Here is a 27202-nt window from a genome sequence, read left to right on the forward strand (position 1 = left end):
ATAGATTTAACAAATACAAAAATGCCATATAAAAAATAATTAAGGGAATCATCTAACCTTCCGAATCTTCACTTTCTCATTTTAAAAATAAACTCTCAGGATATTTTCTTACTTGAGGATTATATGAATTTTATTTCTCTTCATTATATATCTGATCTAGCCAGTCGTCTCGTGCACCCAGTTTAATAGCTGAAAAAAACAGACTGCTGGTCAGCACTATTTTCCAGTATGTGTATGTGTGTGTCTTTTTTTGCACAAAATTATGGATTATTTTACGTTAAGTTGTTTAGTTCAATGAATTTTAGCAATTGTATATACCCATATTTACCAGCCAAACCATTGGGTGACGTTTCCTTCACTCAAGAAGTTGTACTTATGCCATTTTCCAGGCACTCCCTAAAGCATCACAGGCAAACTGCTTTCTGATTTCTGTTGCCTTGGATGAGTTTTGCCTTTTCTTGGAGTGGAATCGATGGATCACCAAGTAGATGTTTAACTTCGTTAGGAACTGCCAAATAGAGCATCAAAGGGACCACGCAATTTAAAATCCCCACCAATGCCGACTTTTCGTGTTGTCAGTCTTTCTGCAATCTAGTCATTCTATCAGAATGAAATGGCAGGTCACTGTAGACTTAATTTGCATTTCCCTGATGATGTGGAACAATTTCTTACGTGCTTGCTGGCAACACATGCTTTTCTTCTGTGGTCTGTTCAGGACTCTTTCACCCATTTTTAGTGGGTTTTTTTTTTTTTTGTCTTTTTTCTTGATTTGTAGAGGTTTTTACATGTCCTGGATAGAAATCCATCGCTAGTTATATGCACTGTGGAATATGCTTTCCTAGTAGCATTAAGACTATCTTTTGAGCAGACTCTTAATTTTGAAAAGTTCAATTTATCAATTTATTTTATGGTTAGTGATTTTTGTGCCTGTCAAAAACCATCTTTGCCTACCTCAATGTCATGAAGAATTCCTCCTATTTTCATCCAGAAGCATTTTGGGTTTTATGTTTAAGTCTATGATTTATCTCACATTAGCTTTTAAGTATGGTGTGAGAAAGGGTTTGAAGTTAATTTTTTAATACAATATCCAGTTGTTCCAGCTTCCCATTTGACTAACTTGGTTCCTTGGTTGAAATTCAGCTGACTGTATATGAGTGGGTCTGTACATGAACTCTTTTCCATTGATCGATTTTTTTAGTACTCATATCTGTATCACATTGTCTTGAATACTTTAGCTTTATAATGAGTAGCATACCCATTCCAACTTTCAAAATTGGTTTAAGCTATTCTAAATCTTCTGTATTTCCATATAAATTTTAGAATAATCATGTCCAAGTAAAAAAAAACTTTCTGGATTATAAGTAGTGTTGTTAGTAATCTATAGATCAATTTGGGGAGAGTAGAAATCTTAATATTGCATCTGCCAAGCCATTGACATGATATCCATTTATTAAGGTCTTTAATTTCTCTCAGCGTATTTTGTAGTTTCGATGTAGAAGTCTTTCACATTATTCATTGCATTTTCCTAGCTATCTGTTTTTGTGATTGGTAATTATTTTTGTTTCACATATATAGGCATATAATTTATTTTAATATATCTTTGTTTATTAAAATACACCTTTGTATGTTCTTACAACTCCAATAATTTTTGTAGATTCCTTAGGGTTTTCTACATATACGATTAGTTATCTGCAGACAATGACAGTTTTGCCTACCCCTCCCCGCCATGCATATTTTTATGCCTTGTTTTTCTTTATCTTGCCTTATTGCACAGGTCGGGGCCCGTGTTATAAAGTGGTATTGTTCCAGCTCTTGGGAGAAAGCATTCAACTCTTCGTCATTATGTATAATGTTCTTTGTAGAGTTTTCATAGGTACCCTTTTGCAGATTGAGGAAGTTTCCATCTATTCCTATTTTACTACAAGGTTCTTTAAAATCATAAATGGGTTTTGAATTTTGTCAAATGCTTCTTCTGCATCAGTTGAGATGATCAAATGATCTTCCTTTTGTTAACAAGGCAAATTACATTGATTGATTTTTGAACAGTGAACTACCCTCTCATTCCTTGGATAAATTCACCTTGATCATATCGTTTTACCATTTTCACATATTGTTGGCTCTCTTATGCTAGCATTTTATATTTTGTGTTTATAATTCATGAAGTATATTGGTTTCTAGTTTTCTTTTTTTTAATAACAAATGCAGAATTGTATTAAGAGATGAAAATTTGATGAATCCCTTAAAAATTTGATGAAGTGTCTAAAACTTACATAATACATACAATCTACTACTTACTATTGCAAGCCATTTAGAAATATAGCCTTAATACAAAATATTTCAAAATGTGTAATGCAAAGAGTCATGGAGAACACAGAGAATTTGACACATAATTATTTTCAGTGACATTAAAAATAGTGCATATATCAACTGTTTTGATATTCAACATATAAATGAGAATGAAGAATGTTAAATATCATTAGGATGTTTGATTAGTTGGGCAGATAGACAAATTAACTGTATTTTTAACCAGTAAAGAGAGAATACACGTTTTCAACAAATAACAAAGAAAACTCTTTAAAAAGTTTTTAGGCTCCAAGAAATGTCAGTGAAATCATGAAACCTGATATCCTACGAATCATATTTTCTAGGCACTGAGATCTGATAGTAAAATCTAACAGTTAAAGTGAAACCTACTGGTAATGTGTGATCACTTAGAAGATTTCTTTATGATCCTATTAAATAACTTCTGGGTTAAATGAAAAATCCAAGCTGAGATTACTTTTAAGAAGCCAGGGAGTTTTGCTGAAAGGAGCATGATGATTAGAATCAAAGACTTATAGGTAGCCAAGACTATGAATAGTAGCTTAATATTACAGAAATACATTAAGTCTGGCCATTTTCATTAAAGCAAAAAAGTATCAGTTCAGAAAGTTGTGCATAAAAAATCCAAAAGGAAGAAAAATTGAAAAGACTAAGTTATTGAAACTTGCTACATCATAGGACAATTATAAAAACCTTATGCTAAGTGAAAAAAAATTTGTGAAATGCAGCATGTTGTATAATTCTATTGATATAATTTATTAGAAAGAAGAACCACGAAGATAGAAAGCAGATGTCATTGCCTGGGAACAGGGATGGGAGCAGGGATTTACTTAAATATGAACATGAGGGAACTTCTGGGAATTTTGGAAGTTTTCTAAATCTGGGTTGTTGCAACGAATGCACAACTGTATAAATTAACTAAAACAATAACCTGAAATTGGTGAATTTTGTGTTATGTGAATTGTACCGCAAGAAAGCTTTTAAAATGCCAACAGTCTTAAAACTTGAAATACTTGTGTATTGGTGCTTGTGCTCGTTTGAAGCTGCTATGTGTCCCAGAAAAGCCATGTCCTTTTTCTTGATCCAGTCTTCTGGGGGCAGACATGTTTCTTTTTTTTGTTTGTTTGTTTGAAATTTTAAAATATTAAGTACCATCTATTTTCAGCACACTGCAGTAATGACATTCTTTTGTTCTTCCTCATGCAAAAACATTTTTTAAATTTGTACATTTAGTCACTATCATTATACACTCTAGGCATTCCTAGATTACACCATCTCAATCTTTATCATCTATCTTTCTTTGTGATTTCATTTATGCCCCAGCCCTCCTCCCTCTATCATTCTCATATGCAGCTTCATTCAGTGTTTTAACATAATTGTATTACAGTTAGGTAATATTGTGCTGTCCATTTCTGAATCTTTATATTCAGTCCTATTGCACAATCTGTATCCCTTCAGCTCCAATTACCCAATATCTCACCCTATTTCTATCTCCTGATGGTCTCTGTTACCAAGGAAATATTCCAAGCTTATTCACTAATGTCAGTTCATATCAGTGAGACAATACAGTATTTGTCCTTTTGTTTCTGGCTAATCACACTCAGCATAATGTCCTTAACGTCCATTCATGTTGTTACATACTTCATAACTTTATTCTGTCTTACAGCTGCATAATATTCCATCTTATGTAAATGTCACAGTTTGTTTAGCCAACTGTCTGTTGATGGACATTTTGGCTGTTTCCATCTCTTGGTAATTGTTAATAATGCTGCTATAAACATTGGTGTGTAAATGTCCATTTGTGTCCTTGGCCTCATGTCCTTTGAGTAGAAACAGCATATAGATGGGTCCTGTTTTTGAATCCATTCTGCCAGACTATGTCTTTGGATTGGAGAGTTTAATCCATTAACATTCAGTGTTATTACTGCATGGGTAGTACTTTCTTCTACTATTTTGCCTTCTGGATTTTATATGTCATATCTAATTTCCCTTCTTTTTACCTTTACTCATAGTCTTCCTTTCTACACTCTTCTCCACACCTTTCTCTTCTGTCTTCATATCTGACTCTAGTGCTCCCTTTAGTATTTCTTGCAGAGCTGGTCTCTTGGTCACAAATTCTCTCAGTGATTTTTTGTCTGAAAATGTTTTAATTTCTCCCTCATTTTTGAAGAACAATTTTGCTGGATATAGAATTCTTGGTTGGCAGTTTTTCTCTTTTAATAATTTAAATATATTATCCCACTGTCTTCTTGCCTCCATGGTTTCTGCTGAGAGATCTGCGCATAGTCTTATTGGGCTTCCCTTGTATGTGATGGATTGCTTTTCTCTTGCTGCTTTCAAGATCCTCTCTTTCCTTTGACGTCTGACATTCTGATTATTAAATGTCTTGGAGTTTGTCTATTTGGATCTATTCTTTGGGGTACGCTGCACTTCTTGGATCTGTAATTTTAAGTCTTTCATAAGAGCTGGGAAATTTTCAGTGATAATTTCCTCCATTAGTTTTTCTCCTCTTTTTCCTTTCTCTTCTCCTTCTGGGACACCCACAGTACATATGTTCGTGCACTTCATATTGTCTTTCAATTCCCTGAGTCCCTGCTCATATTTTTCCATTTTTTTTCCCTATAGTTTCTGTTTCTTGTCGGATTTCAGATGTTCCATCCTCCAGTTCAGAAATCCTATGTTCTGTCTCTCAAAATCTACCATTGTAGGTTTCCATTGTTTTTTTCATCTCCTCTACTGTGTCTTTCATTCCCATAAGTTCTGTGGTTTGTTTTTTCAGACTTTCAGTTTCTTCTTTTTGTTCTTTCCTTGCCTTCTTTATATCCTCCCTCAATTCATTGATTTGGTTTTTGATGAGGTTTTCCATGTCTGATCGTACATTCTGAATTAATTGTTTCAGCTCCTGTATGTCATTTGAATTGTTGGTTTGTTCCTTTGACCAGGCCATATCTTCAATTTTCCTAGTGTGATTTGTTATTTTTTGCTGGCGTCTAGGCATTTAATTACCTTAATTAGTTTATTCTGGAGATTGCTTTCACTTCTTTTACCTAGGGTTTTCTTGCTGGATGAGTTTGTTGTCTATCTGTTCTTTGACATTCTGTTCAGCTTTTTCTGGACCTTTAGCTTAAGTTTTGTTTAACGGAGGAGAATTTTTCAGTTCTTGTTTTCTTGTTTCTTGCCGTGCTTGTGTGGTGCCTTTCCCCCACACACCCTTAGGAGTGTCTACTTAGATATTATAGACCCCAGCCAGATTTTCCCAGACCAAGCTGGCCTTCTATCAGGAGGAAAGAGTCACCTGCGTCGGTTTTCCCTGAGGGTGAGACCCAGCAGGTTGAAAGACTTTCCTGTGAAGTCTCTGGACTCTGTTTTTCTTATCCTGCCCTGTGTGTGGCACTTGTCTGACTGCAGGTCCCACCAGCATAAGATGATGCGGTACCTTTAACTTTGGCAGACTCTCCCTGCTGGGGGCATGGTGGAGACAGAGGAGAGGTTGTAGGCTGGTTTTAATGGCTTCAAATTACCAAGCCCTGGTGTCTGAATTCCTTGATGGAGGGATTCCACCTGGGTGGGGCATCATCCCTCCCCTGGGGAAGGCACAGGCTCCAGACAAGCCCCCAAAAGAGCTCACTTCTGCCTATGCCTGGGGCAGTTGCAGCCTGAAAAGTCCTGCTGCTGTATCCAGAGGCAGTCAAGCCTTTGTAGATACGCAGCCACAAAAACCTCTGTTTCCTTCTTTTTTTTCCCCCCTTTTCTTTTTCTGTCAGTCCTGCCCCCTTGGCACCGGGGCAAAAATGAGCAACCTCTGCTTTGACCAGGTTCACCTAAGCTGGGGGCCTATTTTTAGTAGTCAGAATTTGTTAATTAGTTCCACAGTTGGCGTTTGATTGTGCCCAGTCCCTGCTGCTGGTAAATCCTTTCCTTTCCCCTCTGGGAAGCAGCCTGTGGGGGAGAGGCGCTGGCCGCTGCAGCTTTGGGAACTCACGGTTCTGGGGGGTGCTCGCAGCCGGTCCAGCTGTCCAGACTGGGGTACGCTGTGTGTCCGGTCACTATCGTGGCTCCGGGAGCTGTTCTGTACTGTTTCTGGTTATTTAGTAGTTGTTCTGGAGGACGAACTAAAATGTGCACGTTGTTAAGCCACCATCTTGCCCCGGAAGTGCCGGTTTCTAGTTTTCTTGTAATATCTTTGTCTGGTTTTAATTTCAGAATTTTACTGGCACTATAAAACAATTTTAGAAGTGCTCTTTCCTCCTTTATTTTCTGATTGTTTTCACAGGATTGTTATCTCTTCATGGAATATTTAATAGAATTCACAAATAAAACCATCTGGACAGTGAGTTTTCTTTTTAGTAAGGTTTTGTTGTCATTTTGGTTTTGAGTTTTTAAATTATGAATTCCATTTTCTTTAATAAATATGGCTTTCAATTATTAGGTTTTCTATTTCTTTTGGGGCCAGTTTTGGTCATTTGTGTTTCTCGAGAAATTTGTTAATTTTATTTATTTAATTTATTGGCATGAAATTGTTTATAATATCTGTGCATTTCAATTTTTCTGATTCTTTTATAAGATCTATAGTACTGCTGATTTGTGTTCTCACTCTCTCTCTGTGTGTGTCTCTCAATCAGTCTCTCCAGGGTAGTCCGTGGTCCATTTTTGTATGATCTGTGATATAACAATGGATTTTACATTTTAAAAGGGTTGTAAAAAGCAAAAACAAAACAAAGAGAGCTGCGTGACAGAGACCATAATTTGAGTACAAATCCTAAAATATTTACTATCTGGCCCTTTACAGAAAATGTGAACTCTGCTCTATTTGATTGATTGATTGATTTTCTTTATTTTTCCCATTTTATATTTCATTAATTTCTGCTTTTATTATTTTGTGTAGTGTTCTCATTTTACGTTTAATTTGTGCTGCATCTAGTTTCCTAAAATAAAAGCTGTGATCATTGATATTACAGCTCACTGCTTTTCTAATATAAAACTTGAAATGTCTAAGTTTTAACTGCATCTCAATTCAAAATAGTGCATAAATTCATTTGTGATTTCTCTTTGACTCGGGTTATTTACTAGTGTTGCTTAATTTCCAAAAAATTGGCTATTTTTCAGATACCTTATTGAATTCTAATTTAAAACTACCTATTAAGAGAATATATTCTAGACAACTTCAGTTTTTCCATATTTGTTGAGATGAGCTTTATGGCCCAACTATATGATCTATGTGCATAACTATTCCATTTGCACTGGGAAAAAAAGTGTATTCTGCAGTCATTGTGTGTAGTGTTGTTAAAATGTCAATTAGGTCACGTTGGTTAAATGTCTTTTTCAGAGATTAAACTCTACACTTCGCGAATAAGAATCCCTTTTTGTTCCAGTGTTTGTTTTCATACAGAACTTTTAAGGCCTGGCCTGCACTAACTCTGCAGGCTCATCTCTCATCACCAAGCACAGTACACCCAGTGCTCAAACTGTGCCCTACCCCCTGCCATCCCCCAGGTTGCTGCCACTTCACCTGCTGACTGCAATGCTGCTTCCCTCTGTTCTTTCACCTTCTAGTCCTGGAAACCCCTCATTTATGCCACATCGGGTCTATCTCTATAACTTAGATACCCCTGAAGTTTAGCTAGCGATTCAAATTGAGGATTAAAATATGGATTTCTTGCAAACTTTTCATCAATAGTTTGATGGAACTATTCATCAAACTAGTATATGGTAAATCTTTGTTACATAAATTAGGAAAAAATTATTTCATAGGCTTCATGGAATGTCAATACAAGTTGACCTTATCATTTCAAACCAAAATCACCCAGTTTGTCTTTTCTGTCTGTATTGCTAACGTGGTGCCCCTAGATTCAATTGAGGCTATGTGTCTGGATTAAATCAGAATTTTGGCTTCAGTAGTTTATAATATATTTCTAGTAGGTATTAGTAAATTTCTAAATGAATCTTGAGTTAGCCTAATTAGTGTATATAGATAAAACCATGCTTCCATCTAAGGTGTTTGCACATTTATCAATCTCTGGAATGAAACTAATGTTAATTGAGTTCCTATTATCTGTCTGCTATGGTACTGGATATCTCAATATCTGATTTTTTTGGGGGGGGGTGGGGGGCATGGGCAGGCTCCAGGAATCGAAACCAGGCCACCGGCATGGCAGGTGAGAATTCTGCCACTGAGTCACCATTGCACTGTTCTATATGATTTTAATAGATGAGGAATTCAGGAGCAGGAGATTATTTGCCTTGTATCATGGTTATTAGGAGCAGTCCTGGGATTTGAGCCCACTGCTGTCTAATTATCTAGTCTGTGCCCTTTCCCCAATACCAGGCTGCATGCAGAAAGCAGACTCTAATGCTCTTAGGTTGATCCCTGTATCTATTTTGTTATTTTGATAAATTTCCCCTTTATCATCTCATAAATCCCCAAAATAGAGGTAGTAATTTAAATTTATCCCATAGTTCTTAATGTCTATCTATTTAGGGAAAGTGTTTATTTTGCTACCCTCATATTGGGAGATTGTTATAATTACATCCAACCATTCTTTAAACATGTTTCTTCTGCGCCCAGAAGGAATAGTACAGTGAATGCCTTGTCCTTGTGTTGGTGACCTCAGATATTAGCGTTTGTGCTTGTGGGTTTTCTTCTCTATTTTGGGTAAAACTTCCCTTGACTGGCTTTAATACACTCATCCATATCATGTGTATTTTTTCCAGAGAGGAAAGAAAAGACTCATGTTTTATTTCTTTCTAGAACCAAAACATTACTTAGTGCTGTTATGCCACATGACCACCATTCCCTCCTTGTATAATGAAAAATTAGGAGATGTTTTCTAAGCTCCAACACTAGTGTTTGGTGAGTGTAATGATGACTAACTTTCATTTACTATTTACTGAGAACAACTAGTTGTCAGCGACTAAAAACTACCCAGTGTCTCACAGAAGTGGCTAGCATGTGGGAAGTGCTCACTTAGTGTGGTAGTTAGATTCAGTTGTCAACTTGGCCAGGTGAAGGCACCTAGTTCTTTTGCTGTGGACATGAGCCAATGGTGCGTGAACCTCATCTGTTGCTGATTTCATCTGCAGTCGGCTAGGAGGCATGCCTGCTGCAATGAATGACGTTTGACTTACTTGGCTGGTGCTTAAATGAGAGAGCTCAACATAGCACAGCCCAAGCAGCTCAGCATACCTCATCTCAGCACTCACAGCTCAGCCCAGGCCTTTGGAGATGCAGAAAGAAATCACTGTGGGGAAAGTTGTGGGATCCCAGAGGCCTGGAGAGAAGGCCAGCAGAGACCATCCTGTGCCTTCCCACATAAGAAAGAACCTCAGTGGAAAGTTAGCTGCCTTTCCTCTGAAGGACTAACAAAATAAATCCCCTTTTATTAAAAGCCAATCCTTCTCTGGTGTGTTGCATTCCAGCAGCTAGCAAACTAGAACTCTTAGTATTTACGACATGAATGAATCATTACTCTACCATATGAGTGAATCATTTATCTGAGAAAGTTTCTAGAGTCTTTCTAAGCATATGGCTTACACCAGCCATAAAAGGATAGCTCTCCTCTTAGTTCCCCAAAGCCAAGGACTTCTGAAATCCACTGGATCTTTCTAGAGTGTATGTGCACATCTTTTCTCCAAATGGGGTCTTCTGTAGCCTCTTGTAAGATAATGCATGGAAATATAAACAAAAACTCTGAAGATTTTTTTTTAAGTAAAATTCTTTTCTCCTCAGAGTCCTTCCCAGAGATGATAATTTCGTCCTGACATACATCTATGTTTTCATCTCTACCAAAATGCCAACTTGGTTTCGAAAACCTATGGATTTCAGTTGCCTCCTTTAATGCTGTGGTTTTAGAATGCCATGTTCTTTTCAGCTAACCACATTTAGTTTGAGTCATCATGCTATAATAGTATTTATCAGTGTATTTTTCATCAAATATCATGAATTTTTAGAAAACATGCAAAATTGTGGTTTCAAAATAAATACCTTGGTGTTGCCAGAAAGAAACTCTACAGCCTTAGCCACTCCTGCAATGTGGGTATGGGTTGCTAGCATTTGTTCATATATGTGGCTTCAACTCTCATGCCAGTCAACCAGACTCCTTACCAATCCTGGCAAACGTTAATACAGCAAAAGAGATTGAGTAATATAATGAGCAGCTGCATCTTTTTGGTTTGTTTGTTTAATAACCAAAATTTGAAAATAGATTTATTTTTTTCTAAAGCTATTATTCAGCCAGTGAGAATGCTTGCTTCAGGCACAGAAACAGACTTGGGTTTATTGGGGCTTACAAATAGGTGACGTTTTCTAGTGATGGCCTGCCAGAACTTAGCACTCCACCAAGGGAACAGAAATGCACAAAGCAATATATGAATTCAGAACAAAGATACTCCATATAATATGAGGATATCAGGTCCTTAGTATAATCATTAAAGGGCCCTAAGATCTGATGTTTTACTAAGGCTAGTGTTTAAGGCTGAGATACAGTCAATGTTGTTTATACATCCTTCCCTCTCCGGGGAGCTTGTTTGCTTTCTTGACCTTTGTCCTTGACTAAAGCAGGTCTATTATGGATGTTCTAGTTTGCTAGCTGCCGGAATGCAACATACCAGAAATGGAATGGCTTTTAAAAAGGGGAAATTTAATAAGTTGCTAGTTTACAGTTCTAAGGGCCGAGAAAATGTCCCAATTAAAACAGGTCTATAAAAATGTCCAATTTAAGGCATCCTGGGAAAGATACCTTGGTTCAAGAAGGCCGATGACGTTCAACGTTTCTCTGTCAGCTGGAAGGGCACATGGCGAACATGGCAGCTTCTGCTGGCTTTCTCGTGACTCGACCAGAAAGGGACTCTCTCCAAAATGTTTCCTCTTTTAAAGGATTCCAGCAAGCAACTCAACTTCAGTGGGTGGAGACACACCTCCATGGAAATCATCTAATCAAAAGTTACCACCCACAATTGGGTGGGTCACATCTTCATGGAAACAATCAAAATGCTCCCACCCAGCAATATTGAATGAGGATCAAAGGTCATGGCTTTTTTGGGGTCCACCACAGATTCAGACTGGCACAGTGGGCTTTTAGGAGTGGGCCTAGGCATCGAGCCACCATACATACACACAGGCCCACAAAGCAATACAAATGTTTTGAATGCCAGAAAAGGGGACAGTAAAATTCAATAGAAGCTTGAAGGAGGGAGAAGCCAGATTTGTGGAAGACGGTTTGTTAAAGGCTTCAGAGAATGGATTATTAGAGTGAAGAATGGAGATGGCACAGGTAAAGACTTTTCATGGGAGAAGGATTTCTCCTGTGTCATGAGTCAACCAGTCCCTCTCCTAGGAGTCTTCATGGAGCCCCACACAACATCTCTTGCAGCATTTATTATGCTAGATTATAATGGTCTCTTTCTCTTCCCCACTAGCCTCATTTCCTGAAGGACAATTAAAATAACTTATTTCTGTATGCCTGGCACTTAGCCTTTAGAGATGGCTGTGATGGTTAATTGCATGTATATACTTGGCTAGACTATGGTGTCAGTTGTTTGGTCAAACACTAATCTAGATGTTGCTGGTGAAGGTATTTTGTAGATGTGATGAGCATCTGTAATCAGTTAACTTTAAGGAAAGATTTCTCTGGATAATGTGCATGGGCCTCACCCGAGCCATTGAAGACCTTGAGTAAAAACTGAGGTTTCTTGGCAAAAAAGAAATCCCGCCTAAATGTCCAACCTTCCCACCTGCCTACAGATTTTGAGCTTAGGTCAACCCCTACAATTGTGTGAACGAATTTCTTAAAATAAATCTCTTTGCGCGCGCGCACACACACACACACACACACACACACACACACACCATCTAATTGGTCCGTTTCTCTGGAGAACCCTGACTGATTTAATGGTCAGTCAGCTCACTGGAAATTCTAAATACATTTTAGAGTGCTTGCTGCAATAAATCGAATTTTTTTTTTTTGCAAGCTCAGACGATGGGGTTTTATTTATAATGCAGACAATGGGAAGGCCTTGGAGCGTGATCTTTTAGTTGTGACTTGTCAGACAAGTGTTGATGGAATATTCCAGGTGCTGTGATGATGAACAAAATGGCCATCCCCGGCGTCCCTCTCCAGGAGCTACTGTGAAAGCTCTGAAAGGTCCTTAAGGAAGATTACTTTCACAGAGATTTATGGAATGGATTGGAATTGCGGAAATCGAAGACATAAAACCCAAATTATGCAACAAATTGCAGCAATCCTGATATGAAATAGTAAAGCCTAGATTAGGGTGCTAGCAGGGAGAATGGAGAAGCAGGAACAGAAACCTGAGTGACTGTCGAATGAAAATTGGCAGGATGAGGGAGATGGAAGAGACACAACTGAACTCTGAAGTTTGCTACATAAGACTTCATCAGTTCTTGTGTTTGAAACTGCTTTTCCAAAATACTTTCCTCATATGAGGTTCTTACGTTGTACCGTGCTGGTCTTCTTTCATGACACTAGTAGAGGTGGAACTGCTCACCCATTAGGACTCAGCGGATGATAAATTACCTGGGGTTTTGGGGGTGCCGGGAGGAGGTAAATAGATCTATTTTTAATAGTCAACTTGAGTTTTCACGGTTATGGTTATGAACTTTTTCCTGAGGTGTCCAGAGTTGAATTATCCTTTTTCTCTTGTGGCCATCCAGGTGACGTCCTGCAGGGTGTAGTTCAGTATGTAAATATCACTAATGCAAACTTTAAAGTTTTAATGCAAATTTTAAATTTGTGGATGAGTAGGGCAGACTATCATTCACCTATCGTTCATTGGCAAACTGAGTGTGGAAAACAATAGAGACACAGAGATAGCATTAATTATCTTTTCCACGGCATGTGTTAGGCAGCGAGTCTTTAATTAATGTTTTAAAAGTAACTCTTTCATTGTGAAGTGTCCACCATTTTCTTTACAGTTTTCAGAAATTGAGAAATAAAACTTTTTCTCTTGGCATGACATTGGCAGAGAGCTTTAGGTTTGGAAAGCTATTCAGCTCAATTTCAGGTTGAGATACTTTCTCAAGGTACTCTTTTCTTTTTAAAAGTCATTTTATGGAAAAAGATGGTTTATATGTTACTACAGGTTATTTTCATCATCAGTTGTTTTATAAGGCTATGCAAAACTGACATTCTAGATAGAACCTTTGGAATAATACTTTTTTTTCTGGGAAACTCATCTCAGATAATCAAGAAATGTAGATGTTTTTACATCAATTTTCAAGCAAGAATGTGAATGGCATTTTACGCGAATAGTATTTATCATATGTATGGTTAAATACTACATGTATTTAACTCAACTTGAGATTAAAATTCAAAGGAATTTTGATGTTCTTTATCATTTTTCATCTGCTTTGCATTTAACATATCTTCCTGGACAAAGTCATGTTTGTAAAGGACGCTAAGTTTTGTTTGGCCTTCCTCGCAAATGCAAATTCTCAGCGGACCTTATTGTAAGATTATTCTTTCTGGACTGATTGATACATAAACAGAAGACAGATGGGGTAGAGATGACTCTAATGATAATTCATTTTTCAGCTAGTCATGAAGATATTTTGATTGCAGTGTGTTTAAATAATTATATCAGCATGCTATATTAGTCTTGCTGGTAGGAAACACGCAGAAAACAAGTTACGTATTATTCGTGCTCAACAAAGGAGGCACTGTGGGTTAATGATTTGAATTCCCAATGCTAGATTAGGACTGAGGGAGTTTAAAATATGTCATGCAGTACGGTAAGCAAATTAAACATAGACCAAATAAAAAGGTAACAGCTCAGTTTTGAGGTGTAAATATTTGTTTTGGAAAGTATTTAGATGTTGCTATATGAAAGAAGCCACTATTTTAAAGTCTCGGTAACAGTTTGTGTACAGCTAATTAAAAAAATTACACGGCTTGATTTTAAGTTTATGTGACTCGTAATTATCATGCAGCTTGCTTTCTGCGTCATGAATTTAAAACTGAAATCGATGGGTTGACAATTCAATAGTATGTTCTAGCCGCCCTGTCCTTTAAGTTTTGCAACAATCATCCAACAGGAAAAATAATAATAATTAGAATGGTGTAAATAGGCCGGAAATTACATTTTTATTTTTTCACGGCCTCATTATGGTTTATCGCATTATGTTTGGTTTTGCGATAGGATAATTGATCGCTTAGATGGAGTTCGTTTGTTGTGGTCATTGCTGAAAAACCCCCACCCGGACGTGAAGGCGAGTGCAGCCCGCGCCCTCTGCCCCTGCATTGAAAATGCTAAGGTAAGATACGACTGCAAATTCATTCTAGAATTTCTAATCCTGCATCCGATGATGCCACCAATGCTTTGACTTATTTTTGTTCTGACTTATCTCATGGAAAATAGTGCTGAGCAATTTTTGTGCCAAAAGAATTTCTGAGCAATGCCTTTTCCTGGTCAGATTTTGGGGGGGGGGGGGGGGGCAGTGCCTGGTCCAGGAATCGAACCCGGGTCTCGGGCATGGACGCGAGCATTCTACCACTGAACCACCCGTGCACCCTCTTCAGGTTGGTTTTTAACCTGAAATGAAACAATCAAAGGCAGTGCTTACAAAGTCCCACCTGGCTGGTGCAGCTGAAACAAGTAGTCCAGGTAAAGCAGGGTGAAGAAAAGTTAACTGTTCCGTCACCAGTATAGAAAGAACTGTTTGCATATATCTGCTACTTGCAAAGAGTGAAAGTGTGCGAGACAACTGGTTCTATTGTCCACATAGCCTACAGGGAAAGATAATTAAGTTCTTTGCAGCCATGAAATAGTTTCACCACATCCCAGTTTCCTTAACTGTCTGTAGACACTGGACATAAGATTTCTGAAGTCTATTTTAACTCTTCATTTGTACCTTCCATTAGTTTCTCCAAAGATCTTTTTTTAGTTTGTTCCTGTTATCTTTACTAAAAATTTGTCTATAGTTTTAGGAATTTCTCTTTAAGATCTTTGTTGCTGAAGCTATTTCTATCGAATATTTTTATCTAGAGAATTTTATTTCTATTATAAGTTTAATGTGGCTCTAAATATCTTAAATATTTGTACTAGAAATAACCTTTCGTAAAAGAGGGAATCATGATGTATGCTAGAAGTAGAGACAACCTATTACAAATTTGTTAATAGAAGAACCATTGCTTGTAACAGCAAAAATTTAAAAACTACTCAAATTTCCATCTGTAGGAAAATGGATAACAGAGTAGTCGTGTGTTTATATCAGATAATGCAGAAGAGAAAATGAATGTTTTTCAGCAGTATATTCATCATTATCAATAAATCTCACAAGCATTGAGCAAAAAAAAGAAGCAAGTTATAGAAGTAGATGTATAGAATGATTATATTGATATAAAGTTCAAAAAGTTTCAGAGAGATGCAAAATTTAAACAATATTGTTTAGGAAGCAAAAAAGAACCTATTGAGGAAAGATTATTATGCATGCTTGAGGCATAGCCACACTTGAACTGATCAGCCCAGTCATTTATTAATAAATTTGAACAACTAAAGGATCCAAAAATTAACAACTAAGCATATTAAAGAGACAAACCAGGATTAATGAGTAGAAGAACTAACTTCAAAGGAAACAGGAATAATGTAAGGAACAGAAGATAACTTTAAATGTTTAAAATTAATATCTCAGGAGATCCAAGGAGGATAGTGATGTCCAAAATAGACTGTTATAAAAAATATTCTTACGTTAGCAAAGTGTTCTTGGAAATTAAAAATATATTTGGAAAAATAACAAATTTAATAGAAGAAATTAGCACTAGAATGGATATGGCTTAAAAATTATTTGGAAGATACAGTCTAAGAAATACATTAAAAAGCACAGAAAAAGAAAATAGGGCATGAAAACACAAAAGATTAAAGAGAGTAATTGAAGTGAAGAAAGGATTTTCTTTTTCAAGTTAATTTTCTTGAGGAGAAGAAAGACTCTAGTCTTCAGATTGAAAAGACCCACTTAGTACCAAGCAAGAAAAACAAACAAAAATATTGACTCCTAGATGCATATTAAAAGGTGGTGTTTCCAGAAATTAAAGGAAAAAAAGTTAGAAAGGAACAAGAACCACCTTAGCGCTAGACTTAGTATCAACCATAATAAATTCTAAAAGAAAATGGGACAATGGCCTTTATTGTCCTTAAAGGAAAGTAATTTTTATCCTGAAATTCTATTCCTTGCAAAACTAATACTTAATACGTAAATTCTGTGAATTATTGTTCTATTTCTTTTACAAAATTTATACCAACAAAGGATCAGAAATCAAGAGCAGAAAATGTTTTATTTTCTGTCTGATTCAGTTTTTTAACCGATTGCACAGTAACCTGAGGATGGAATGAGCTTTTACCCAATTTCACCCTTGTATGATATACAAGGAGATACATCTTCTGTTACTTCCCTGGGCTCTTTAGGTAAATGGGAAAGGCAGGCCTAGAATATAAAATGATGCTGGACAGAAAATTGCTATGGTCTTATGATATGAATGCTATGGTATAATTAGAAATTGGACCAGGCTTACATTTCGTAAATATTTTTATATTTAAACTGGCATTTTTGTCGCAGAAAGCTTTGTGGCAATGCATTAAGTACATAAATTAAAAATTTAGCAAGGATTTAATTTAATCTCTTTAATCTAGTTGACAGTATTTAATTCAATCTATCACGGTCTGCTTGGCAAAATTGTGCTATATGTCAGATGGAAGGTCAAAGTTCTAAGTGATGAACTTGGATATTTAACTGAGGAGATTTCTAAGCTAAGTACAGAAGATGCGGTATGGTTTCTCTTTGTTGCTTATTATAAAACGTGAGGGGGAAGGGATAAATTGAGGTTGGAACCCTTAAGTACAAAGGAACCAGCAACTGATGATTTGGAAAATTTCCAGCCTATTCAGATAGTGTACTCTGAGATGAGGGCCAGAAGTGGCTCTATCAGCACTCTCCCTGAGCTCCCAGGAGAGAATTCCCAGAGAATGGGACTCCTTGTGAGGGATTAGCTGAGCCAGCCTTTGCTAGGCAGAATAGGCATACGAGTCATGGATCCATTCAGCCATCTCAGAGGAAGTTGGGATTGGAAATGCAGTTATCTAGTGTGGTAGTTAGATTCAGTTGTCAACTTGGCCAGGTGAAGGTACCTAGTTCTGTTGTTGTGGTCATGAGCCAATGGTGCATGAACCTCATCTGTTGCTGATTACATCTGCAGTCAGCTAGGAGGTGTGCCTGTTGCAATGAATGACATTTGATTTAATTGGCTGGTGCTTAAATGAGAGAGCGCAATGTAGCACAGCCCAGGCAGCTCAGCATACCTCGTCTCAGCACTCGCAGCTCAGCCCAGGCCTTTGGAGATACAGAAAGGAATCACCCCGGGGAAAGTTGTTGGAACCCAGAGGCCTGGAGAGAAGCCAGCAGAGATCACCCTGAGCCTTCCCACGTAAGAAAGAACATCAGATGAAAGTTAGCTGCCTTTCCTCTGAAGAACTAATGAAATAAATCCCCTTTTATTAAAAGTCAGTCTGTCTCTGGTGTGTTGCATTCCAGCAGCTAGCAAAGTAGAACATGAGAGTACTCGAGTTATGAATGAGAGTAGGGGCAGGAAATATGTCTTTTGAATATACTGAGCATCGAACTTGCAACAAAATAACAGAACTAGAAGAGATCCTGTCAGGTGTTTTGGTGCACTCTTCCCCACATCTCCTCACCACTCCCCCCATTCAGGTAAGTTAATGGCTCAGCTTTCTAGGAAAGATTGTCTTTACACATTTTTTTTTTCACATAAGATGCTATTGCAAGTAATTTTAGACTTCTTAACTTATGAATCATAATATTTGGCTTCATTTTGAAATAACTTCTTTGTGTGGATTGATGCTATTGACAGTCCTGTTGCAGAAACCAGCCATTATCCATTAGAGCTAAGCACAACCTAAAAGAGAGGAAAGTACCAGCGGAAGTTCAGACAGGTTATTCCTACTTGCGGGTCCCTGCCAGAGCTGTCAGGCACCATGAAACCTGGTGCCCTCTGTGTCCATGTGATATGGACATGGTGAAAGTCAACTGTTCAAAACAGATGTTATTCATTTGTTATACTGTTAGCATATGCATTAGAACATGTTTTCAGGTCTTTCTGGTGAAGAAAGTGAAATGTCAAAGTCATTTCTAGTGAAAGTGTGCTGCGTCTTTTCTTGTTGGGACTGTTTAAAGCTACTTGTCAGCAAATGAGTGAGACAACAAAGTTTCAGAGCCAAAGACTTTTCAGTACTGAATTATGGGATCATTGAGACAAATAAAGATTCACAGTATAAATTTGCATTGTGATTATTTTGTTATTGATGCAGAAAACAAAAGGAATGTGAGATTTTTGAAGTTGGAAATAGGGACCTTTTCAGTAGGCAACCACCATCTCAATTAGAAAGTTTAAAACTTTCCTTCATTTTGGAGAAATTAAGTAAGCCATGATTTTTCTTGAATAGCTGAGCAGTGACAAAGAAAATGCACTGGGTGAAAAAGATATCTTTTGCCATCTTAACAATTGTCTGCCCTGTTCTTTATATGGTTGGAAAAATCAGAATGTTCAACATGAGTCAGTTTTATGGTCTTATCTAAAGCTTGAAAAAATATTTAAGACAAGAAATAAACATCTTCAATTAAAAAGCTGCTCAGTGTTCCTCGGTTCATCAAGAACTAAAGAACAGAAGGTCAAACTAATGTGAACGTGATGACAAAATATTTACTGCAAATGTTCTAAGTAGTTTATTTAAAGGTTTGCTATTTAAGATGTTTTCAGTATTTGGCTTATGGAAAGTTTCTTTCTTTATTTGTTTTTCTAAATTAAGATTGCTTAAAAGGACAAAGACCCTAAATTTGACCTTGACCTCTGTGGTGATGTTATTTAGTAAATTTCATGAGCTGCATGTCTGGTTGCAGACAAGTAAGCCCTTTGTGAAGAAGTGAGAGATTTGTAAATGGAAATGAAAAGCTGTTCCTTTCAAGCTGAATGATCAAACACATTTTTTGGAGGAAAACGGTGGTTAAACAGGTGTTCAGTATTATGAACTTGTGATGTCAAAAATGCAACAACTGAATCTGGCAAAAATCCATGTATTAAATTCTTTATTCTTAAGAAGCAAAATTCTCTGTTGCATGAAGCCAACTTGAATCTGTGCCTCATGAGCAAAAAGATACTGAAAAATACGGGAACTCATATAAAAATACATAATTGTTTTGCATCACTTGTAATCACTTTCATACCTTCTGCCAACATTTATAAGAATCATTGTTTCCTACAATGTCGTTATATTTTAAATATTATTTCCTTTCATGGATATTGCAAGAGGTATTTAAAGTAATATCCAGACTTCTGATTCTTTTCATTTGGATTTCTAAAAATATTTCTATGGATAAAAATGTAAAAGTTTAAATGTAGTTGCCCTTTCATTAGATGTGATCAGCATACTTTATATTAATTTATAATCACACCTTCATTTTGAATCATATAAGAAACTTATTTTAGAATAGGCACTCCCCACATATTCTTATTTTAGAATAGGCACTCCCCACATATAATAAGCTGTAGAATCAGGAAGACAACTCGAATAGTCTGTCTTCCAAATCAGTAATAAAATCTGTGAGATCATTTGCCTTATAGCTTTTCAACCTGATTTTGCTACTTGCTTAAAAAATAATGTCTGGTTCCGAATTTTGATCTTGAAAGGAAAAAAAACCTCTAGGATGTAAAAAGATCACCTGACCTAAGCATCTGTTGCAGAGAAACCAATCAGAGAAATTTGAGAAGGATGCTCCAAGAGAGAAAAGAAAAAGTTTGTTTCTGTGAAATTGGAATGTGGGCCAGGAATATTGAGCCCTGAGTGGGCAGAGGCCAGCGTCCTGGCCACACATGTCCCAGGACACAGCTGACCAAACAGGGCAGCCATCTGATGGCACCTGCTGTTTAACTTCAGTGACGCAACGAGCCATGGCCACTCAGGAAGCCAAAGGGAGCTCTGAGAAGGCATATGTCCCAGGGTTAGTTCCATGTCGTTAACCTGGTTTCTGAGCTTCAGTTTGATTGTTTGGCCCATAGGATGTTTATCTGTCCAACAGTGTCCCAAAAGAATTGATAACAGTCTTGTTTCTTTAAAATCGAAAACCTTTTAAAAATGTGATCCGTGTTTGTCACCAAATAGTTCTAAGTATGTTCCACATCAGGCTTCCATTTCAAAATTCTAAAGCATTAAAGTAATAAATCACACACATGTTTTTTTTGTACATCAGATTTTTGAGTGGGGTCACAAAGGGCCAAAACAAAAGCAAGAGCTTTAGAGAGCCTGCCTGCAGAGCACAGCTGCAAGGACTGCAATCCCCGGGTCAAAGCTGAGGTTTTACAGCTTTTTCCTCCTTGCCTGCTCCTGTTCTCCTATACGCACAGGCTCTCCTTTTCAGTCTGTTCTCCAAAAAGGGCTACAAGGGCTGTTGCTAGCCTAGGAAGGGGTAGAATTGATCGAGGAGAGTACTGTGCAAAATGGAAAGTCACAGCTAGATTTGGCGTCCTCTAAACGGGTTATGTGTCAAAGTGTGTGCCAACCACGAGCTACTTAGGAAACCACAGTTGAATATCAGTTGCCAGTGACTTCTTTAAATTAATAATCGTATCCATTAATCTCATCATATCCACCACAGCTGAGAGCCCTCACAATCACACATTGTGCCTTGCCATCACCAGAAACTTTGCCACCTCAACAGTAACTTACTCAAACACCCAACCTAGGTTCTCCCCATTTATAAGCTCAGATATGTCCATTGCACTTTGACCTCATCAAGGCCCCCCCCCCCTCTGTTGACCCCACTGCTTTTCTCTATCCATTGGCCTCCTCCTGTCTTCACTTCCCTCATCATTCTTCTTAGACATCATCATGTATGCTTACACTCACTCTATTTGAAATATCTTCAAATCCATTTACCTTCTTTCTTTCCATTGTACCTGCCCAGTGACGTCTCCCCTCCAGATGTGTCAACTGTCTGTCTTGTCCATGACTGTACTCTGGAAGTTGAATGTTGCTGGAGAAAAACCACACATTTGGGCAAGTTACTGTCACTACAACTCCACAATTACTGATCTCAAGTGGTCAATGTCACAATGTTTCTCTAGTGACCTTCCTCCCACTGCGTGATGCTCCAGTACCTTGTCCTGTCCCATAAAACTGATACCCACCCCCGCTAGAGAGATGACTATTTTAGCAGAAATTGAGAATGGGAAACCCAAAAGATGGGAAAACCATCATTCCAATATCTGTACATCTACCTGATTACATATATGCACCCAACTATTTTTGCTCTTTAAAGATGTTCTGTTGTTTTCTGGTCATTTCTGATAAGAAATAACTATCATTTTTACCCTTGCGTCCTTATGTCTTTTCTCTCTGACATATTTTCTTCTTTATTGTAGGTTTCAAACAGCTGACTGTGACATATCTAGAGGTGTGTGTGTTTTAGTCTTTGCTCTGCTTGGGCTTTGCAAAACTTCTGAATATGTGCATTGCTATTTTTGATCAAATTTGGAAATATTTTATTATTTATTTATTTTTCAAACTTTTTTTCCCAGTTCTCTCTCTCCTGTCCTTCTTAGACTCCAATTCCAAATGCTTATTTGTTTGCACATGTAATAGTGTTTTTAAAAATTGTATGCTGTCAATTTTTTGTTGTAATGCTTATAGACATTGTATATAAAAGAGTAGTAGAGAGTGTTCTTTCCTCTATTAAAACCAAGAATGAGGGGTTACTCAGTTTGGTATGGTCAGGAATTGAGCTTATTTGGAGTGTGATTGTAGCTGTACCCCTTTGTGAAGGATCTTAGAACTTACAGGTAAGAAGTCTAAAAATATCTGTCTTTGCTTTTCAACTTTGCCCACGAAACTACCTGGGCTATAGTGGGGGCTTGTATCTTTGATCTTATCAAAAATTGAATTGGGTGGGAGGCTGGGTGCACCTTTGAATAGACTCAGATCACCTCTGACTTCAAACCCTTTTCAGGCCTTTCCCTCCAGTAGGTCCTGGGGCCAAACACTGGAAGACTGCCTGACCGCACAATTTTAAGATCTGGATGGAAACCGTGAGGTCATGAGGCTAGACCAGGAGTTTGCTAGACCTTGAACCTATGAGACTGCGAGACAGTGTGATTCCTTTCCCTTTCTCAGCCTTGTCCCCCATCTGCTACTGAGCAGACTTCCTGTCTTAGATAATCTCTTGGTAAAAAACATTGCCTTTGTACTTGGGGATTATCCAGACATAAATTTGACTTGCCAGGTCATCAAAAGTTTGGCTGTTTTCTTCCAGGCAGAGTGTCCTTCTCTGGCAGGCTTGCTTGTCCACCCAACAACCTACCCCCACCCAACCACATGCCCCCTCCCCCCCACCCCCTTCATCCCAGTCTGGCTTCCAACTTCACAGATCTACCAAAATGGTTCTTGTCAGTGTTACTAAGGCTCTCCTTGTTGCTACATCCAATAGAAATTTCTCAATCCTCATACTGTCAAAATTCTTAGTAGCACTTCATATTTCTTCTTCTTTGACACTGTTTTCCCTTGATTTCTATGACAGCTCATGATCCTTGCCTTTCTCCTATCTCTTTGGCCACTGTTTTGCTGTCATCTTTGGTAGCCCTTTCTCTCCAACCTCATCCTGAAATGCTGGCCTCTCTCAGGCATCAGCCGTGGGCTTCCTTCTCATTCCCTACTCTCTCTGCAAGTTATCTTTCCCATCCTCATTCTTAAAATACCCACCATCTTTGCCCACAACTCTACTCAGGCTTCTCTATGAGCTGCTAACTCAGAAATTCAACTCAGATCTATGGATATTTTACAAGCATCTCATAATTTAAACCTTCCAAAAGGAATTCTATCTTTCTCTCCCAAAATGGTAATTTTCCAGTGGAGTAATCCTTGACCTCTTCCTCCCTCTGAGCAACCATATCTTGCCTGTTGCCAAGTCCTATCAAGTCTACCACTAAAGCATATGACAATCATTCCACTGCTTTTCGCTTCTCCTGCAAGGGTGACCAACCGTCCTGGTGAGCCCAAGACTGAGGGGTTTCCTGGGATGCCAGGCTTTCAGGGCTAAAACTGGGAAAGTTCCAGGCAGATCTGGACGAGTTGCTCAGCCTATCCCTGTGCAAATCAGTTTAGGACGCCATTGTCTCTCCCTTAGACCCTGCAGTCACTTCCAGCTTCCACTCTTGTCCCTTGAGTCTTAGAATAACAGTTTATGATTTTAAACAGGATCATGTGTGTCCCTGTTTAAACCCTTTAATGACTTTCTACTTTCAAAAGTCTTAACATGATGTTTTAGGCCCTTTGTGATCCAGCCCTTTCCTATCTCAAACGCTTCTCTCACCAGTGCTGCTCTCTAGGCCTCCATCACTGGCTCCTTTCAGTTTCTCCCAAACCTCAAACTCTTCACCTTCTACCCTTTGCTTACACAGCTCACTCTGCCTGCAGTGCTCTTTCCCTCACCTCTGCATATCCTCAAGTCTATCCTACCCTTTACGTCACCCTGTTCATCTTCTGCTAAGCACTTAGCACCCTTTCAGGTTTTCATTTCTGTTCATTGTCCCCACCTCACCTATGTCCACCCAGAGAGCAGGAACCTAAGCAGTTCATTGCTGCAACTATGGCATCTAGCAGTATGTGCAGCATGGGCAGGTATTCCATAAACAATCACTGTATTCTTTAGTTCCTGGGTACTACCAAATGGTTATGATGAGTAGCCAAAGCTGCTGCAGAATCAGCTTGTGCATGCCAGCTAGTGACAGCACAGCCCCCCTGCACACATCTCCCACATTACCCTCCCTATCTGGGGAGGGGACACGAAACTCTTCCTGCCATCCATCTCACTTCTGTTTCCCTCCCAATTTCTCTGCATCCTTGTCAACATTTGTTACTGTCTACCTTTTTTATTATAGCCATCATAGTGCGTGTGAAGCAGTATCTCATTGTGGCTGCAATTTGTATTTCCCTAATGAGCAATAATTTGAACATCTTTTTGTGTGTTTATCTGACACTTTTTATGTCTTCTTTGGAGAAATGTCTAAGTGCGCTGCCCATTTTTAACGGGGTGGTTGTCTTTTTGAAGTTGAGCGGTAGGATTTCTTTATATATTTGAGACATTAAACCTTATCAGCTAGATGATTTGCATGTATTTTCTCTCATTCTATGGGCTTTCTTTTCACTCCCTTGATAGTATACTTTGATGCATAAAATCTTTTAATTTTAACAAAGTTCAATTCATTTATTTATTTTGCAATTTGTGCTTTTGGCTTCAGATCTGAGACACCATTGCCTAATCCAAGAGCATGAAAATTTATTTTCTATGTATTTTCTTCTAAGCATTTCATGTTTTACCCCTTATATTTTGGTGTTTGATAAATTTTGGTTAAATTTTGTGTATAGTGTGAAGTTGGTGTCCAGCTTCATCTTTTGCATCCAGATGTCTAGCTATCTCAGCACCATTTGTTGAAAAGGCTATTCTTTGTTGAAAATCAATTGTTTTTATGTTCCTGTCTCAATTACTGTAGCTTAATAATAAGTTTAGAAATTGAGAAGGGTGAGTCCTCTAATTTTGTTCTTTTCCAGGATTGCTTTTATATTCTGGATTCCTTCCATTCCATATGAATTATAAGATCAGCTGGGTCAGTTTTTGTCCAATAAAGGTAGCTGGAATTCCAACAAGGATTGTGTTGGAGAATGTTATCACCTTAACGATATTAAAATTCCACTTTATGAACATGGAGTGCCTTTCCATTCATTATAATATTCTTTGATATCTTTCAGCAATATTTTTGTTGAATTTGTCATTGTGGTATTCTTTAATATCTTTCAATAATATCTTGTAGAATTTCTTTTGATAAGTTCATTTATTCTTAAGTATTCCCAAGGATTTTATTATTTTTGATGCTATTGTAAATGGAATAGTTTGCTTAATTTTATTTTCAGATGGAGAACTATTTTCGTATGTTGATCTTATGTGTTGACCCTGTAGCCTTGCTGAACTTGCTTATTCTAATAGGTATGTGTATGTGTGCATGGGTGTGTGTATCCCTTAGGATTTTCTGTATACATGATTGTGTCATCTATGAATAGAAATAATTTTACATATTCCTTTCCTCTATGGATCCCTTTTGTTTTTCTGGCCTTTTGCCCTGAATAAAATATTCTGTACAATTTTTAATAGAAGTAGTGAAAATTGACATCCATTCTAGTTTACTGGCTGCCAGAATGCAACATACCAGAGACGGATTGGCTTTTAATAAAAGGGGATTTATTTCATTAGTTCTTCAGAGGAAAGGCAGATAACTTTCAACTGAGGTTCTTTCTTACGTGGGAAGGCACAGGGTGATCTCTGCTGGCCTTCTCTCCAGACCTCTGGGTTCCAACAACTTTCCCCTGGATGATTTCTTTCTGCATCTCCAAAGACCTGGGCCAAGCTGTGAGTGCTGAGATGAGGTATGCAGAGCTGCTTGGGCTGTGCTATGTTGAGTGCTCTCATTTAAGCACCAGCCAATCAAATCAAACATTATTCATTGCAGCAGGCACGCTTCCTAGCCGACTGCAGGTGTAATCAGCAACAGATGAGGTTCACATGCCATTGGCTCATGTTCACAGCAATAGAACTAGGTACCTTCACTTAGCCAAGTTGACACCTGAATCTAACTACCACAACATTCTTGTCTTATTATTAATGTAAGGGAGAAGCATTCACTTTCACAATTAACTAGGATGCCAGCTATGGGGTTTTCATAGATGCCCTTTATCAGGTTGAGAGAGTTTCCTTCTGTTCCTAGTTTGTGTGTGTGTGTGTGTGTTTGTGAAAGCATGTTGGATGTTGTCAATTGTTTTTTTTCTGACCGACTGAGATGAACAGGTGGTTTTTGTCTTTATTTTTATGACTATTGTGTATTAAATTGATTTCTCAGATAAACCAACCTGTAATTCCTGAGAGAAATCTCAGTTGGTCATGGTGTATAATCTTTTTCATTATTGCTACTGCTGCATTCAGTTTGAAGGCAGTTGTTGAGGAATTTTGCATCTATATTCGTAAGCATTATTGGTCTTTAGATATCTGTTGTTGCTATACCTTTGTCTGGTTTTGGAATCAAGGTAATATTGACCTCATAGAATAATTCGGATGTGTTCCCTCTTCACTTTTATTGGAAGACTTTGTGAAGGATTGGTAATACTTCTTTAAATGTTTGACAGAATTAAATAGTCCTGGGATTTCCTTTCTGTGAAGATTTTTTATTACTAATTAAATCTATATAACTTTAAAAGTATTATTCAGATTTTCTGTTTCTTCTTGAGCCAGTTTTACTAGTTTGTGCCTTTCTAGGAAATTGTCCCTTTCACCAAGGTGGTCTAATTTGTCCGTGTACAATTCTTTGTGCTGTTCCCTAATGGTCATTTTTATTTCTATAAGATCAGTAGTGATGTTCCTCTTTTATTTCTGAATTTAGTAGGAGTCTTTTCTCTTGGTGAGTTTAGTTAAAGGTTTGTCAATTTGACTGCTCTCTTCAAAAAACCAACATTTGGCTTTGTTAACATTCTCTATTGCTTTTCTACTCTCTACTTCATTTATTTCCACACTAATCTTTATCATTTATTTCCTTCTACTAGCTTTGAGTTTAAGTTGTTTTGCTTTTTCTGTTTTTTAAGGTGGAAGATTAGGTCATTGATTTGATATCTTCTTTTGTAATAAAAGCATATACTGCTATAAATTTCCCTCTAGGAACTGTTTTAGCTTCATCCCATAAGTTTTGGAATGCTGTGTGTTAATTTTCATTCATTTCTAAGTATTTTAATTTTCCATTGTGATTTCTTCTTTGACCCATTGATTATT

The 27202-nt window shown here is 37.6% G+C and overlaps 2 protein-coding genes across 10 annotated transcripts in view; one reads left to right on the top strand and one right to left on the bottom strand.

Moving 5' to 3' along the window:
* The window catches only part of ANKRD26 (ankyrin repeat domain containing 26), a 1272391-nt gene that overhangs the window by 550929 nt on the left and 694260 nt on the right, over nt 1–27202 (bottom strand). The window lies entirely within an intron of this gene.
* The window catches only part of ODAD2 (outer dynein arm docking complex subunit 2), a 199718-nt gene that overhangs the window by 108825 nt on the left and 63691 nt on the right, over nt 1–27202 (top strand). For all 9 annotated transcript variants that reach the window (XM_077153009.1, XM_077152981.1, XM_077152985.1 and 6 more), the window contains one exon: nt 14476–14590. In XM_077153009.1, coding sequence (XP_077009124.1) covers nt 14476–14590 — 115 coding nt within the window. The remainder of the gene's footprint in view (nt 1–14475; nt 14591–27202) is intronic.

This window comes from Tamandua tetradactyla, chromosome 1 (genome assembly GCF_023851605.1).
Source record: "Tamandua tetradactyla isolate mTamTet1 chromosome 1, mTamTet1.pri, whole genome shotgun sequence".
Lineage (NCBI taxonomy): Eukaryota > Metazoa > Chordata > Mammalia > Pilosa > Myrmecophagidae > Tamandua > Tamandua tetradactyla.